The sequence below is a fragment of the Mesoplodon densirostris genome, chromosome 10 (genome assembly GCF_025265405.1).
Source record: "Mesoplodon densirostris isolate mMesDen1 chromosome 10, mMesDen1 primary haplotype, whole genome shotgun sequence".
In the NCBI taxonomy this organism is placed as follows: Eukaryota; Metazoa; Chordata; class Mammalia; order Artiodactyla; family Ziphiidae; genus Mesoplodon; species Mesoplodon densirostris.
Window position 1 is genome coordinate 109,936,571 of NC_082670.1, and position 12,915 is coordinate 109,949,485.

At 63.3% G+C, this 12,915-nt stretch overlaps 1 protein-coding gene across 2 annotated transcripts in view; it reads right to left on the reverse strand.

Moving 5' to 3' along the window:
* The window catches only part of PLXNA1 (plexin A1), a 44,933-nt gene that overhangs the window by 2,620 nt on the left and 29,398 nt on the right, over positions 1 to 12,915 (reverse strand). For both annotated transcript variants that reach the window (XM_060111227.1, XM_060111226.1), the window contains exons 21-30: positions 10,266 to 10,408; positions 8,793 to 9,049; positions 8,493 to 8,559; positions 3,354 to 3,500; positions 3,119 to 3,278; positions 2,462 to 2,565; positions 2,172 to 2,268; positions 1,684 to 1,874; positions 1,437 to 1,606; positions 21 to 233 (exon numbers count right to left, since the gene is read on the reverse strand). In XM_060111227.1, the coding sequence (XP_059967210.1) occupies positions 21 to 233; positions 1,437 to 1,606; positions 1,684 to 1,874; positions 2,172 to 2,268; positions 2,462 to 2,565; positions 3,119 to 3,278; positions 3,354 to 3,500; positions 8,493 to 8,559; positions 8,793 to 9,049; positions 10,266 to 10,408 (1,549 nt within the window). The remainder of the gene's footprint in view (positions 1 to 20; positions 234 to 1,436; positions 1,607 to 1,683; positions 1,875 to 2,171; positions 2,269 to 2,461; positions 2,566 to 3,118; positions 3,279 to 3,353; positions 3,501 to 8,492; positions 8,560 to 8,792; positions 9,050 to 10,265; positions 10,409 to 12,915) is intronic.

Genomic DNA, 12,915 nt, shown 5'->3' on the forward strand with positions numbered 1-12,915 from the left:
CCCTGGGCCCGTGCCCCCACCTCTCCACCCAGCTCTTGTAGTTGGGGATGTCCTTGGCGTAGAGCAGCTTGTTGGACGGCGAGTCCTTGCCCAGCTTGTGCTCAGACGTGGAGCAGGAGTCCATGAAGGTCTGGGCCACCACCGACAGGCAGGCGTCCGTGATGCTGTTCTTGTGGATGTCGAAGACGAACTGCGGGTTCTTGATCACGTTCACCCAGAAGCGCAGGGGCAGGCTGCGGGCGGGCGGGCGCACAGTCGGACAGGCCTCGGCGGCCCTCGGGCCGGCGGGGAGAAGGGGCTGGCCTGCAGCCTTGCCGCCCTCCCGGCTCTGGCCTTCATGGTGACCATGGATTTCCACGCAGCCAGGGGGACAGGCCCAGCTGCTCCTGCTGGCCAGCCCCTCCCCACGGTCCCAGGGGAGGGTATGCACCCCCACAGGCTCTCTCGCCCTTGGGCGCCCACTGTGCCCGGCTGCCAGCCTCCAGGCCTGAGTGCCCGCTCACGGCTGGGCCGGCTCCCCAGGAGTCTTGGTGACAAGACCAGGAAGGGGTCCAGAAGACGCAGCCCCACTACGGCTGACCCCAACCCAAAAGGCCACCTCTACGACAATCATCAGCTGGACTATCAACAGCCCCTAGCCATGTGTCGCTGTTTAAACTTAGATTCAGGTTCTCGGCTGCACCAGTTATGTCAAATACCCCTAGTCACACGTGGCCACATGGATGGCACAAACCTAGAACTTTCTATCATCCCAGAAAGGTCCCCTGTAAAGTGCTGACCTACACTGCCTCCCCTTGGTGCCCGGTGGACCCCCTTATGGGCCGTGGGCAGCACAGGTGGAGCTGGAGGCCCAGGGTGGGTTCGCTTGGAGAGGACCTGGGCTGCATCCCAGGCTTGGGGGGCAGCTGTGCGCAGGGAGAGGTCAGGGCATGGGGAGGAAGAGGCCAGAGGCACAAAGCTTGTGAGGACCAGGCGGGCCCTGCCAAGGGACCCAGTCAGCTCTGGAGGCAAAAACCAGACCGGCAGTGAGGAGGCGACGGGACTGAGAGCCCCAGGAGTGTTTGCTGTCACCTTCACCCTCATCGCTGTAGCCAGCATGGGATGGGCCTGTCCCACTGAGCCCGTTTCTCACATAGAAGCCTACACACCTGCACGCAGCCGTGCACGCCCAGAGACACGCACGGATACACGTGTGCACACACACACACCCCCGCCACCCACATCCGGTCCCACAGGTGGGTCAGCGGATGCCCCCCCATGGCTGAGTCAGAGAGGCCCAGACAGAGAGGGACCAGCCGTAGCCTGGGGCAGTGGACGGGGCCAGCCTCCTGGCACTGCAGCCCCCAGCCTAGACGGGCTGCCCCCAGGCCCCAGGCTTCCTGCTCCAGCGGGGACCTCGCCCCCTCCCCCGCCCCTCCCCCACCCCAGGCCGGTACCAGTTGCTCTTCCAGGTGTGGCGCACGTCCGCGTCGTGGATCTGGTGCTGGTCGGCCTGCTCATCCAGGAAGTCGAACATGTACTTGATAGCCAGCGGCAAGGCCGAGCCCCGGTGCGCGGTGCTGAAGATGGTCTCGAAGAGGTCGTCCACGAACTTCTGCAGCGTGCCCTGTGGGGGGGCAGGGCAAAGCTCCAGGGGCTGCCCCGGCCCCGTGTGACCCGCCCAGGTCCCCTCCCTCCGCCCACCTTGGTGGCCAGCAGCCGCGTCAGGTAGATCTCGGAAACCATCTTGCTGCCACGGTCGCCCTCGCGCTGGTCCAGGTGGTCGTGGTTCTTGACCAGGTGCCACAGCTTGGTGCCGCTCTCCAGGTCGGGCGTGATCATGGGCGTGCGCGAGCGCAGGCTGTCGGGGCTGCTGGCGGTGCGCAGCATGCTCTCTGCGGGCACCACGCCGTCAGCTGCTGCGTCCCGCCCCACCCCCGCCTGCCTGGCACCTTGTTGAGCAGGCAGCTCCCCTGTATGAGCCTCAGCTCGCCCCTCTGAAAGCTGGGGTCATCCGCTCCCACCTCCCTGGGTTTCTGGGGACGGTGCTGCCCGGGGAAAGGCCGAGTGTCCCCGGGACAGGCTGTAGCCAAGCTGTCCCAGGCCGCCGCGGCGGCGCCCAGAGCAGCGTTCTGTCCAGGTCAGTGGTCTGCCCGTTGCCCCCGCCGGCCCTCCACCCCGCTGGCGCTCACCATATCTGCTGAGGGACTTGGTGAAGGTGGACGAGTTGGAGATATTGTAGGCGGATGTCTGCTTGGGCACCAGGGCCACCGAGGACCCATCCGTCACCTATGGGCAGGGGGCCGGGTGACGCGTGACCCACCACCCCGCAGCCAGTCTCTCAGCTGGGCCTCAGCCTCCCCGCCAACCCTGGGCGACCCCCACAGGTGACCGCGCCCTCTCCTCCTGGAGCGCGGCCCCCACCCCCGAGCCCCATCGTGGGACGAGGAGGCCCCAGGCGTGGCCGCAGGTTGGGGGTCACCTGGTAGTGCGCCAGCGTGTTCAGCCTCTTCCAGTCGTTATCGATCTTGGTGGTGACGTCCTCATCTTGCAGGATGATGCGGGCCATGCGGCCCTGGCGCCACTCTGTGGAGGAGGAGGCGGGGCTGGGGGGGGGGTGCAGGGCGCCGGCAGGTGCTGCCCGGCTCCTTGCTCCCTCCATCTGGACAGGCCCAGCCCAGAGCAGGAGCCCCGCACCCCTGCTGCTGCCCAGCCCCTCTGGCAGCCCCCAGCCTGCCCAGCCACACGTGGTGTGCCCGCCTTCCGGAGCTCCAGGCCGGCCTCCTAGCCTGGCCCTCGAGGCCTCCCTCCACCGCGGCCCCAGCCTCACCCACCAAGGGTCCAGCCCGGTTCTGCTCCCCAGGCCCTTCCTACTTAGCAGGTGCCCCTGCCCACGGCCTGCTCGTGAGCCATCTTGAGAGCCTCCACCCAGCTCCAAGGGCCCACCTGCTTCCTAGAGCACACGGGGACCCCACCCCTGCCCCCACCGGCAGGGGCGCAGCCCTCTCAGTGCCACCCTGCTTCCACCACCCCGGGGAGCAGCCTACAGACCCAGCCTGGGTCACACACCCCTTCCCTCCAACCCTCCGGGCCAGCGCCCAGTGCTTGGACGACGCGACAGGGCCCCTGCCGGGCTCACCCAGGTCCATGTCCCCAGCCTTGGGCCGCTGGGAGTAGGGCACGCCCTTGTACACGGCATCCAGCAGCTTCTCCTTGACCTGCGTCACCGTGTCGCAGTTCAGCCCCTTCACCGGCACCTCGGGTGCGTTCTCGTTCTCGGGGTTCACGCAGTTCAGGGTCTGCAGGTGGGAGTGCAGGGCGTCAGCCCCCTCCTCCTCCCTGGCGGGCGGGAGGGGCGGGGCGCCGGCGCTCACCAGCGTCTTGTAGTCGATCTGCTGGCGGATGAGCTTGTCCTCGCTCAGGGAGTAGCGCGCCTCGCCCGTGATGGCGTCAATGGGGCCCTTCTCCATCTGCTGCTTGATGGCGCAGTAGAGCATGAAGAGAGGCTCCCCGGCGCACTCCTGTGGGCGGGTGGGTGGCATCAGGCCGTGCGGGACCCCCGGGCTCCGCCCCAGCCACTGCCCTGGCCCCCAGCATCTACACTGGCCCCCCCACGGAGAAAGGGCAACATGGCCAAATCTGAGAACCTTCGTTCCGAAGTCCAAGAAAGACGGTGAAAACCACTTCATGGCAGACCCTCCCCCACGGAGATGGGCACGGAAATCCCAGAAAAAAACCTCAGCAAAGGGGCCAAGCGGGGAGGACCAAGGCCAGTCAACCCTGCCTGAAGCCTCGCCCGGTTCAGGCCTCAGCAGGACCACTGCCCCGGTGCCACTCACTGCCCAAAGCAGCCGGTGCTGCATGTGGATGAGGCGCAGGCTCCGGTGCCGCCCCCAGGGCCCAGGGGACTACATCTGTCAGATGGGGGGCCCCTTCAGCTAGGACCCGCCTGCAGGAGAGGGCCGCCCCCGCCCCAGAGCACGTGGCCGACGCAATCACAGGTGCAGACGCACCACCCGAGGGCCGGAGGCTGGCAGGGCGGCTGTCCGGGCACTCGGGGAAAGTCTGTGCTGCCCATCTCTGACCACATGCCGCCCCCCACCCCCACTGCAGCCACTGGGTGTGTCCCCACCTCAGGGCCTTTGCACCTGCTCCCCCTACAACCAGAACTCTCCCCCTCAAGTCTTCACTGCCCCTTCCAGACCCCACCCGACGCCCCTTTGTCAGAAAGGCTCTCCCGGGCCCTGGGCCGAGCCCGCTGGCCCTCACTGCCATCACACAGAGCCAGCCCTCTTAAATGGTCTTGTTCGCTTTCCTGCCATTTCCCCTCTGGAGTGGAAGTTGCCTGCAGGCCAGGGCGTGCCTGGCCCCTCCCACTACATCCCCAATGCCCAGCACGGAGCAGGCGCATGGGGGGCTCTACAGACGCTGCTGGACAACAAACACCTTTAACACACCGCTGTGGAAGGAGGGCTCCCGTCCTGCCCCCCCTCCCCTGGAGGGCTGCCCCGACTGCAGTGACCAAGCTGCTGCGTGCCCTGCACAGCTGAGTCCCCACCTCAGCAGGACACAGGCCCCTCTCGTCTCGGCCGCCCCCGCCATGGAGCTTGGGAGTGAGTGTGGCCCAAGCAGGCAGCTGCCGGCCTGCTCCCGGGCCCACCAAGAGCGGCCCTGCCCGGAACCAGATGCTCCAGGCAGCTTGCTAGCATCTGCGGTAATTAAAGAGACAGCTGCCAAGGAGCAGCAGTGGGCACAGGTCACCTCGAGACCCTCCAGCAACGTGCCCGTCTCTGACATCGCTTCGTCTGCAAACTTGGCTGCGTTACATCAGCGAGGACAGAGGCACAGCTGTTACAGCCGCCTCTCCCTGCAGACGCCACGACACCTGCTCCCCTCAGAAGAAAAGGGGCGCCTCAGGAGGTCAGGGGGTGAGGTTACACAGCAAATCGCAAGAAGCCAGGACTCGAACCCAGACAATCTACCGCTAAAGCAGCTGGTCCTTAAAAGCCAAGTGTCCTTACAGAACATGCAGGCTGGGCAGGCTGGTCACTCTCAGCCTGGCTGCCAGGCTCTGACCCACTCCCACAGGCCCGCCCAGATGCCGGGAAGCAGGAACCAAGGAGCAGAAAGGCTCTGAGACGGGAAGGCCCAGAACCCAGCCCTTCCCTGCTGGGCCCATTTCCTGCACAGGGAGGAGGAGGACGACCTCGGTGTCTCTCAGGCCCAGCCGGAAGAAATGTGCACAAACTGCCAGTGAATCTCCAAGTGAAAAGATGATACAAGTACAGGCTGTTTGATAAATGTTAGAACAAACCCTTCTCCATTTGGGAAAGAAAATCAAGTGAGATCCCTGCCTCACACCATATACTAACAGAAAACATCCCTCAGCATAACACAAGAGCTGTAAATGACAGAAAAGTTAAAAATTCTCTTGGGACTTTCCTGGAGGTCCAGTGGTTAAGACTTCCCCTTCCAATGCAGGGGGTGTGGGTTCGATCCCTGGTAAGGGAGCTAAGATCCTACATGCCCCAAGGCCAAAAAACCAAAACATAAAACAGAAACAATTCTGTAACAAATTCAACAAAGACTTAAGAAAAATTCTCTTAATCTTCCAAAAGAAATAACCACCCCCAAAACACGCACAAGATAAAAACATACAAGTCAAAATAAAAATAAAAGTGGTTGATCAGACAAATGAAAGGTAACAACTTATTAAAGAAACAGCTGCCGACACATCAAGCAGTCTGCAAGAATGGAAAGGCCAGTGGGGGCAGGTACTGTCCACGGCTTGCCCAGGTAAGACTCAGGACGCTGAAAAGGGGCAGCCTCTCGCGCATGACAACCTGGCAGTGCATATTCAGATGAAAAATAAGCCTGATCACAATCACTCTTCTGAAACCCACCTGAGCACTGACATGGGCAAGCAAAGGTCCCTGGATCAGGATGCCAGCTGCAGGACTGTCCGGGGAAAGATTCAAGCTCCCCTGAACGCCCGTATTAAGGAACATTATACAGCCGTTAAAAAGAATGGGACACCTGTCTCTGTCCTGACTTGCAAAGATGGCCACAGCGGGGGATGCACGGTGCAGTGCAAAACGCATGGCACCAAAGAGGGAAAACCCCACACTGAGGAAAACTTACGACACTAGGACTTCTTATCATCACAAGCACGGTCTGTTTATAGATATTTGCTTCACTGCAGAAACTAGCCTGGGGACACACACCCAAACAGATGGTCATTACCTCCAGAACGTGGGGTGGGGGGCTCAGCCCTGCCGTTTAGGGGCACTACAAAGAGAATGGATTACCTTTCTAGGGAACTTTTTTTCCTAAAGAGAGAGAGGAACGAACAGGATCTGCGCTGTTGAGAACTAGCTTGTGGCCCGCTAAAAAGAAAGGCGCTACCAAACCAGGAGCAGGCTTGGGGGAACCTTAACTGCGCGCTACCAAGTGAAAGACACCCATCCGAGAAGGCTACACACTGCACGATCCCGACCGCAGGACATTCTGAAAACGGCAAAACCACGGAGGCAGTGGGAAGATCAGTGGTTGCCAGGGGTCGGGGGCAGGAGGGCCGAATAGGCGGAGCGCAGAGGGGTTTTAGGGCCGTGGTCACGGCCTGTATGACACCACCGTGACTTGTCCAGACCCACAGAACACATCCCACCCAGGGGAGCCCCAGGGCCAACCACAGGCTCTGTGTGATGCTGACGTCGGTGTAGGGTCACCAACTGTGACAAATGGACCATGCTGGTGGGGGCGTGGAGGGGCGGGGGCAGAGGGTATTTGGGAAATCTCTGCACCTTCGCTCGACTTTGCCGTAAAAATAAACCTGCTCTAAAATATAAAGTCTGTCTAACACACGTACATGCTCAGCCCGTGGCACAGAGAACCCAGAGGCCAGTGCCAGGTCCCCTCCTGGAGCCATGGGGGCAGCAGTCCAGCCATGCCGTGTCCCTGCCTGGCGTTTCCTGCTCTGCAGCCAGAGTGTGTGCACCGGACCCCACGCAGCCTGTCAGCCGGGACCCTGCCCGGGACGACGGGCGCCAGGGGCAGCTCCGCCACGGGCTCCCAACACTTTGCCCTGCCCTCCAGGCTTCCCTCAGTCCTGCTCCCTCGCCCAAGCCTGGCCTCCCTCCCTCCTTCCACTATCCCATCCGTCCTGTGGGCAATGCCCGAGGCCACAGCACGCTCAGCCTCTGCCTGCTGCGTCCTGCACGGGCCACGCGCCCAGCCCGGGTTCTCAGAGTCGTCAAGGCGGGCCTTCTCTGAACCCACCCCTCCAGGTTCCCAGAGGTGACTTAACGAGCACGTGACCAAGTCACGCGGTCTGCAAACAGGTGCGCTTTACAGGAAAGGCACAGCTCCGTTACTGCCACCTGTCCCGCAGGACAACACGTCGTCGTACTCTGGGCATCACTGTGCCACCACCCACCGGGTGAGTCCCACCCAGCCTGACCCCCTCCTCTCTGGACCTCGCGCCCATCTCAGGGCCTCTGGTCCCCGTCTGGCTACCTCCTGCCCCTCCTCGTGCTCACATCTCACCACCCCATCCACGCTTTCACTCCCCCGTGGACACCCCGCCCCTTTCCCTGTCTGCGCCCCTCAGCCCAGCCAGGACTCTGTCCTGAGCACTCTACACCGCAGCAGCCGGGCTCAGCATCCTGCATGCAGGACGGAAAGCCCCACCGCCATCCCCGACTCGGGACAGTGCAGTGAGCGGAGCCTGCACAACCACACGGCCACACAGAGAGCAGACCCAGGCCGCCTGCGTCACGAGGCTCCACGGCCCGCTCCCTCGCCCACCGTGGAGCGCTAACCAGGGGCCACCATGCGAGGACCGGGCCCGGCTGCCAAGCCTTCGGGTTTTTTAAGGGAAGCCAGATAGACATCTGGGTCTGACGACCTCCCAGTTCTAAAATGCAGGCGACCCATCTAGCTGCTCACGGCCCTGACAAAGTCCACCTGGACCCACGTCTAGCCGGCCTGCAGGCTGTACCCGTTCCGAGAACAGCCTGGCTCCCCAGGGCCTGTCTTGGGGTAGGGGCTCTCCCAGCCCGAGAGGGAACTGTCTGGGCAACGACAGTGGAAGCCCAGGCAGCTGCCCACCTCCTCAAAGCAGGGCCAATAGGACCCCCACCCCCCAACCCCCGGGCACCTCCTCAGGCTGGCCCAGGGCCAGGTGCTGGACACACACACGCCCCTGCCCGGGTGCTCCCTCCGACCTCAGGTCTGGGCCACGGGCACTGCATGAGCCCCACCGGAGCCTGGACGCACGCCCAGCTCAGCCACATGCAGCTGCGGGACCCACATCGGACCCGGGCGTCTGCCCCTGCCTCGGCGGCTGAGTGAGGACAGGACAGCCTCCAGAAGGGGCAGGGAAGAAGCTAAAGGACGGACGCGAGCCGGGGGCGGTCCTGCCGAGGCCCCGGCCCCTTCGTGCCTCTCGGCTGGGCCCCCACCAGTCACCCCTGGCCTCCCACCCCCACCTGGGCCCCGCGTGGCCCGCCCACCTTGAGGAACTTGTACAGAAGGAAGGTGAACCAGTTGGTCAGCATCTTCTCTGCCACCGACTCAGTCCTGGGAACAGAACACACGCAGGGGCGGTCTCAGTCCTACCGCCAGGCCCGCCCCACCACCCCACCCTCCCCAGGGCCAAACATCAGGCCTTGGCCTCGGAGCAGGTGTCGCCTTGTGCCGAGGGGTCCCAGTCAAGGCAAGCCTTGGCGTGGGTCCCCAGAACTGCAGCGGCAGCGCCTGGGCTGCGCCGGTGGGCACGCTGCCGCAGGGGCAGGCACGGGGCGCGGACTCACCGCCGCAGCAGCAGCTTCGGGTGGTTCTTGCTTTCCAGGTTCTTCTCGATGAGGTCGGACAGCAGCTGCTTGAGCACGCCCGTGGCGTACTCCATCTCGCCCTGCAGGGCCGTCATGACGAGCGAGGCCACGTTGCCGCGGTCCCGCATGGAGAAGCTGCGCTGGGCCTCCAGCGTGCGGATGAAGGTCAGCAGGAAGTGCTTCTTGGTCAGCAGCTGCCCGAACAGCGTCAGCGACTTCTCCACGTTAGCCTGCACCTGGGGGGCCGTGGGCCTGCTCACACCTCGGAGAGCACCGGCCCTGCTGGCCGAGGGCCCGTCTAGGCCCCGGTACAGAGGGCAGGTCACCCTGAGGGTCCCTGAGCCGTAGCTGTCCTCGCAGAACGGATGGGGCCTGGCAGCTGCGTGAGAAGCCGCAGCAGGCAGACGCCCGGGGCACAGCAGCATGCGGGTGCAGAACGAGGGCCTGCTCCGGCCACCCTCTGTGCGGCCCAGCTCGTCCACCGGGCACCGGGAGTGCCCGTCCACAGTCCCTCCCAGCCAGCACCAATGCAGAAACCACCCACCCCCTTCACAGAGGACACTCAAGTCCAGAGAGGGGAGCAGTGTGTTGTGGCCACACAGCACTGAGGTGGGAAAGTGGGGATGAAATGCCAGGTATGGCTGCTTCCAAGGCCCTGCTCACTCTTATCTGCTCCGAGGCTTGTCATAGCATGACACAAGGCTCCCAGCCCAGGCAAGACAGGTGACAGGTACCAGGGAGAACACACAGTCACAGCTAAGAGAACAGTCAAACCAGCCTGGCAGACGGCAACGCTGGGAGAGACACGATGGCGGATGGGGAACCCCCAGCGTGGCAGACACCCCAGCAAACAAGCAGGCAGTGAGCAGCCCGGGGCGCCCTGGGCCCAAGCCAGCGCGACAGGAAGGCCCACCAAGGTGCAGCTCGAGAGGGAATGTCCCACCCACACAGCCACGTGAGGGGGCTGGCTCCCCAAAATCTGAGGGGTGCAGGATGCGACACCCCCCCACCCCCGGAGAGCACAACAGAGCAGACTCGCTGAGCCCCTGCCCGTTCCGAGCTGGGGGCCCTGGGCGTCTGGCCAGCTCCTGGGGAGCCCGGGAGGACGTGGGTGCCAGGCGGCTTCCCCTCGGCAGGCTCGGGAGCCGCATCAGCCGTGCAGAACCCAGCTGGGCGCCCGCACCTCCCCGACACTCATGGCAGCAGCAGCCCCACCCAGTGGAGCTCGGCGCCCGGACCCACCCAGGAGCCAGGCGGGACGCAGTAGACTAGGGGCCCAACGAAGCAGCTGGGCACTGGGGAGCCCCGGCTAAGGGTGGTTTGCCGGGGCGAGGCCCCCCACACCTGGCCCCCCTCCCAGCAGGCTCAAGCCCGCCCCCAGGACCCTGCCGCCCCAGCACCCGAGGAGCCCCCGCAGGCAGAGGCAGTGGTGAACCCCAGCCAGCAGCCCACCTCCATCTCCTTGAGCACCGGGTGGTCCTCGATGCCGGGGAAGAGGACCCGCATGGCGTACGTGCGGTAGTCGAGGAACGGGATGCCGGCACCGTCCAGGTCGTTGGTCAGCTCGTGGATGTCCGTCTGCAGCTCCGCAAAGGCTGCGGCCAGACGAGGTGTCAGGGCAGCTGCCCCGGCCCCCCAGCACCTCCCACTCCCCCCTACACACACTCAGGGTCGGGCCAGCCCCTGACTCTGCCACTCGCCCGCTGGGTGAACTTGAGGAAATTCCTGTGCCTCAGTTTCCCCAGTCCTGACACAGAGGCTGAGCCCTCCGCCCCTGACCTGCTGCAGAATTCACCAAGACGAGAACAGAGGCGGTGCCGGGATGGGGCTGAAAGGGGCCTCCACGTCCCGATCGGGCAGCAGGGGCCAGAGCAACTGTGGCCCCCTGGCTCCGGCCACAGGGGAAGAGCGGGGATGAGGCCGGCTGGGAAGGGGCGGAGCCCTGCACACCAACAAGCAAGCCCTCACGGCTCAGGCCAGGGGCCCCTGACACGCCCGCCCCCTCGCTCGCTCAGGGAGGCTCCGCTGCTTTCAGAACATTCCAGAGCCGTGAGGTGTGAGCCCCGCGGCAGCCCAAGGACGCGCCATCTGGTCGGGAGCCAGAAGGGCACTGGGATGCCAGGAAGGATTCATAGGGGCCGGCCCTTCCCCCCGGCACTGCTGCCTGGAGTCTGGTCACCTCCACCTGGCTGGCCCCCGGGGGCCCGCACACACGCTGCCAGACACAGGCATCACAGGTCAGTCAAGACAGGACGGGCCGACGGTTGTCCTCGTCCCAGGAAGGCCCAGGCCGCCGCCTCCCACCCAAGCCCCCAACACATGCCAGAGCCCCTCAGGGCGGCAGTCGGCCAGGGACTGAGGGGGCGATGGGACGAGGGCCTTTGTCTTAAGACGGGCCAGGGTTGTCGGAAGCCAACCTGGAGCCATTGCACCATGACAAAGTCATGAAGCAACGGAAGGCGAAACTGCAAGGCAGCGCCATGCCAGGAGGGTGGACTACAGCTCTGTTATGTTTTATGATAATAAATTTACATATGGGGCAATTTTGGGGGGATGTTGCTCCATGTGAAAGAAAAATTCTTCTAGGACTCCCCCTCCTGAAACTACCACAGAATGGGAAGTACCCACTAAAGCCCCAGGGAAATGGGCAAAGCCTGGAACTAAGGGGATGTTTTTATGGAAAACACCCTCTAGTATGGAGTTATGGCCATGCGCCGGAGTTCCTGATGACACAGGAAATTTATGGTTCTATTATAAAGGAGATTAATTATAGAAAAGCAAATGCCTAGAGCAGAATTGGCTGCTAGGATAGGGAGAAAACACTGTCTCAGTTAGAGAAAACAACGAGAAAGGGCATGCAGGGTATATTGTAAATATTTTCGTGGAACCATTGTAAAAGGTTGCCCATGCAAGAAGAGAAATAGGAACAAGTAGCTCCAACTTCTACAATTAAAATAATTATATAACTGCTTGGCTTGATTACTAAGAAATAACCTGTGATTAATGGGAACTTGGGGAAATATTTTAATGGGACATCTAGAAACTAGGGGATTTTTTTTAAAAAAATCTTTATAGAACATTTTGAGGTTAGATTGTGCTAAAATTGTTTGGTCACGTACTTGGTAATGTAATCAACTACAATATATAAACCTGTGATTGTAAACAATAAAGGAGAGAGAGATGTGCTATGCTGATACTTTAAGAAATGTAGTCGATTTACTTTCTTCACCGACGCTATCCATCCCTTGGGTATCCCTGGACTCGCTGGAGCTGGACTCCGGCACAGGGTCCCAGGCAGACCGGACACCCCAGGCCAGTGGAATCAGTGACCACCCGGAACGAGGCCTGTTAGGCACGAGGCCCCCCAGGCAAGGCTTCCGGCCCCGCCCAGCCCCCTGTCCTCATCCCCAAACGGGACGAGGCCTGTCGTCAGCCCCAGGGCTGCCAGCGTTCACTCACGGACCCTGCAGAACACTCAAGGCACCCCCAACCCCAGCACCTGACACGTGAGAGACCACCAGGCACCACCCGCGCGGCTCTGTTCACCCCTCGTGACAGCCCTGCACCCCGACGGGGCTCCCAGAGGCACAAGTGAGCCGGGGCCCAACTAGAGCCCCCCCACCTCCAGCTGGCTGGGGGCACCCAGCCCTGAGGCCCATCTCATGCCAGCCAGAAAGGCCAGCTGGGCTCGACAGAGGCCAGCACAGGCACAGGCTGCTGCCTGGAGCCCACACGGGCACACAGGAGCCGAACCCCCCAAGGCCCCCGCGGTCCCGGTCTGGGCGCCCACCACTCACCGTGGCCCCGGCCTGGGAGCTCACCACTCAGTGCCTACCCACTGGCCTCCCAGCAGCCGCAACCCCAAGGCTCAGCACCGGCGGCTACGGCAGCATCTGCTCCGTGGGGACCAGCCTTGGGCCTACTGGTCTCCCGGACACGTCGGCCCCCGGGGACAGCTCTGTTCCAGCTGGAGGCCACCATCCTGGCGCTTCCCGCCGACCCGCCGGCCCACCGCTCAGATTTCCGCCGCCGCCAGCGGCCCCTGCCCTTCCTACTCCCTGGGCCGCCCCCACCTGCCCTTGGGGTCCACCTCTCGGTCGGG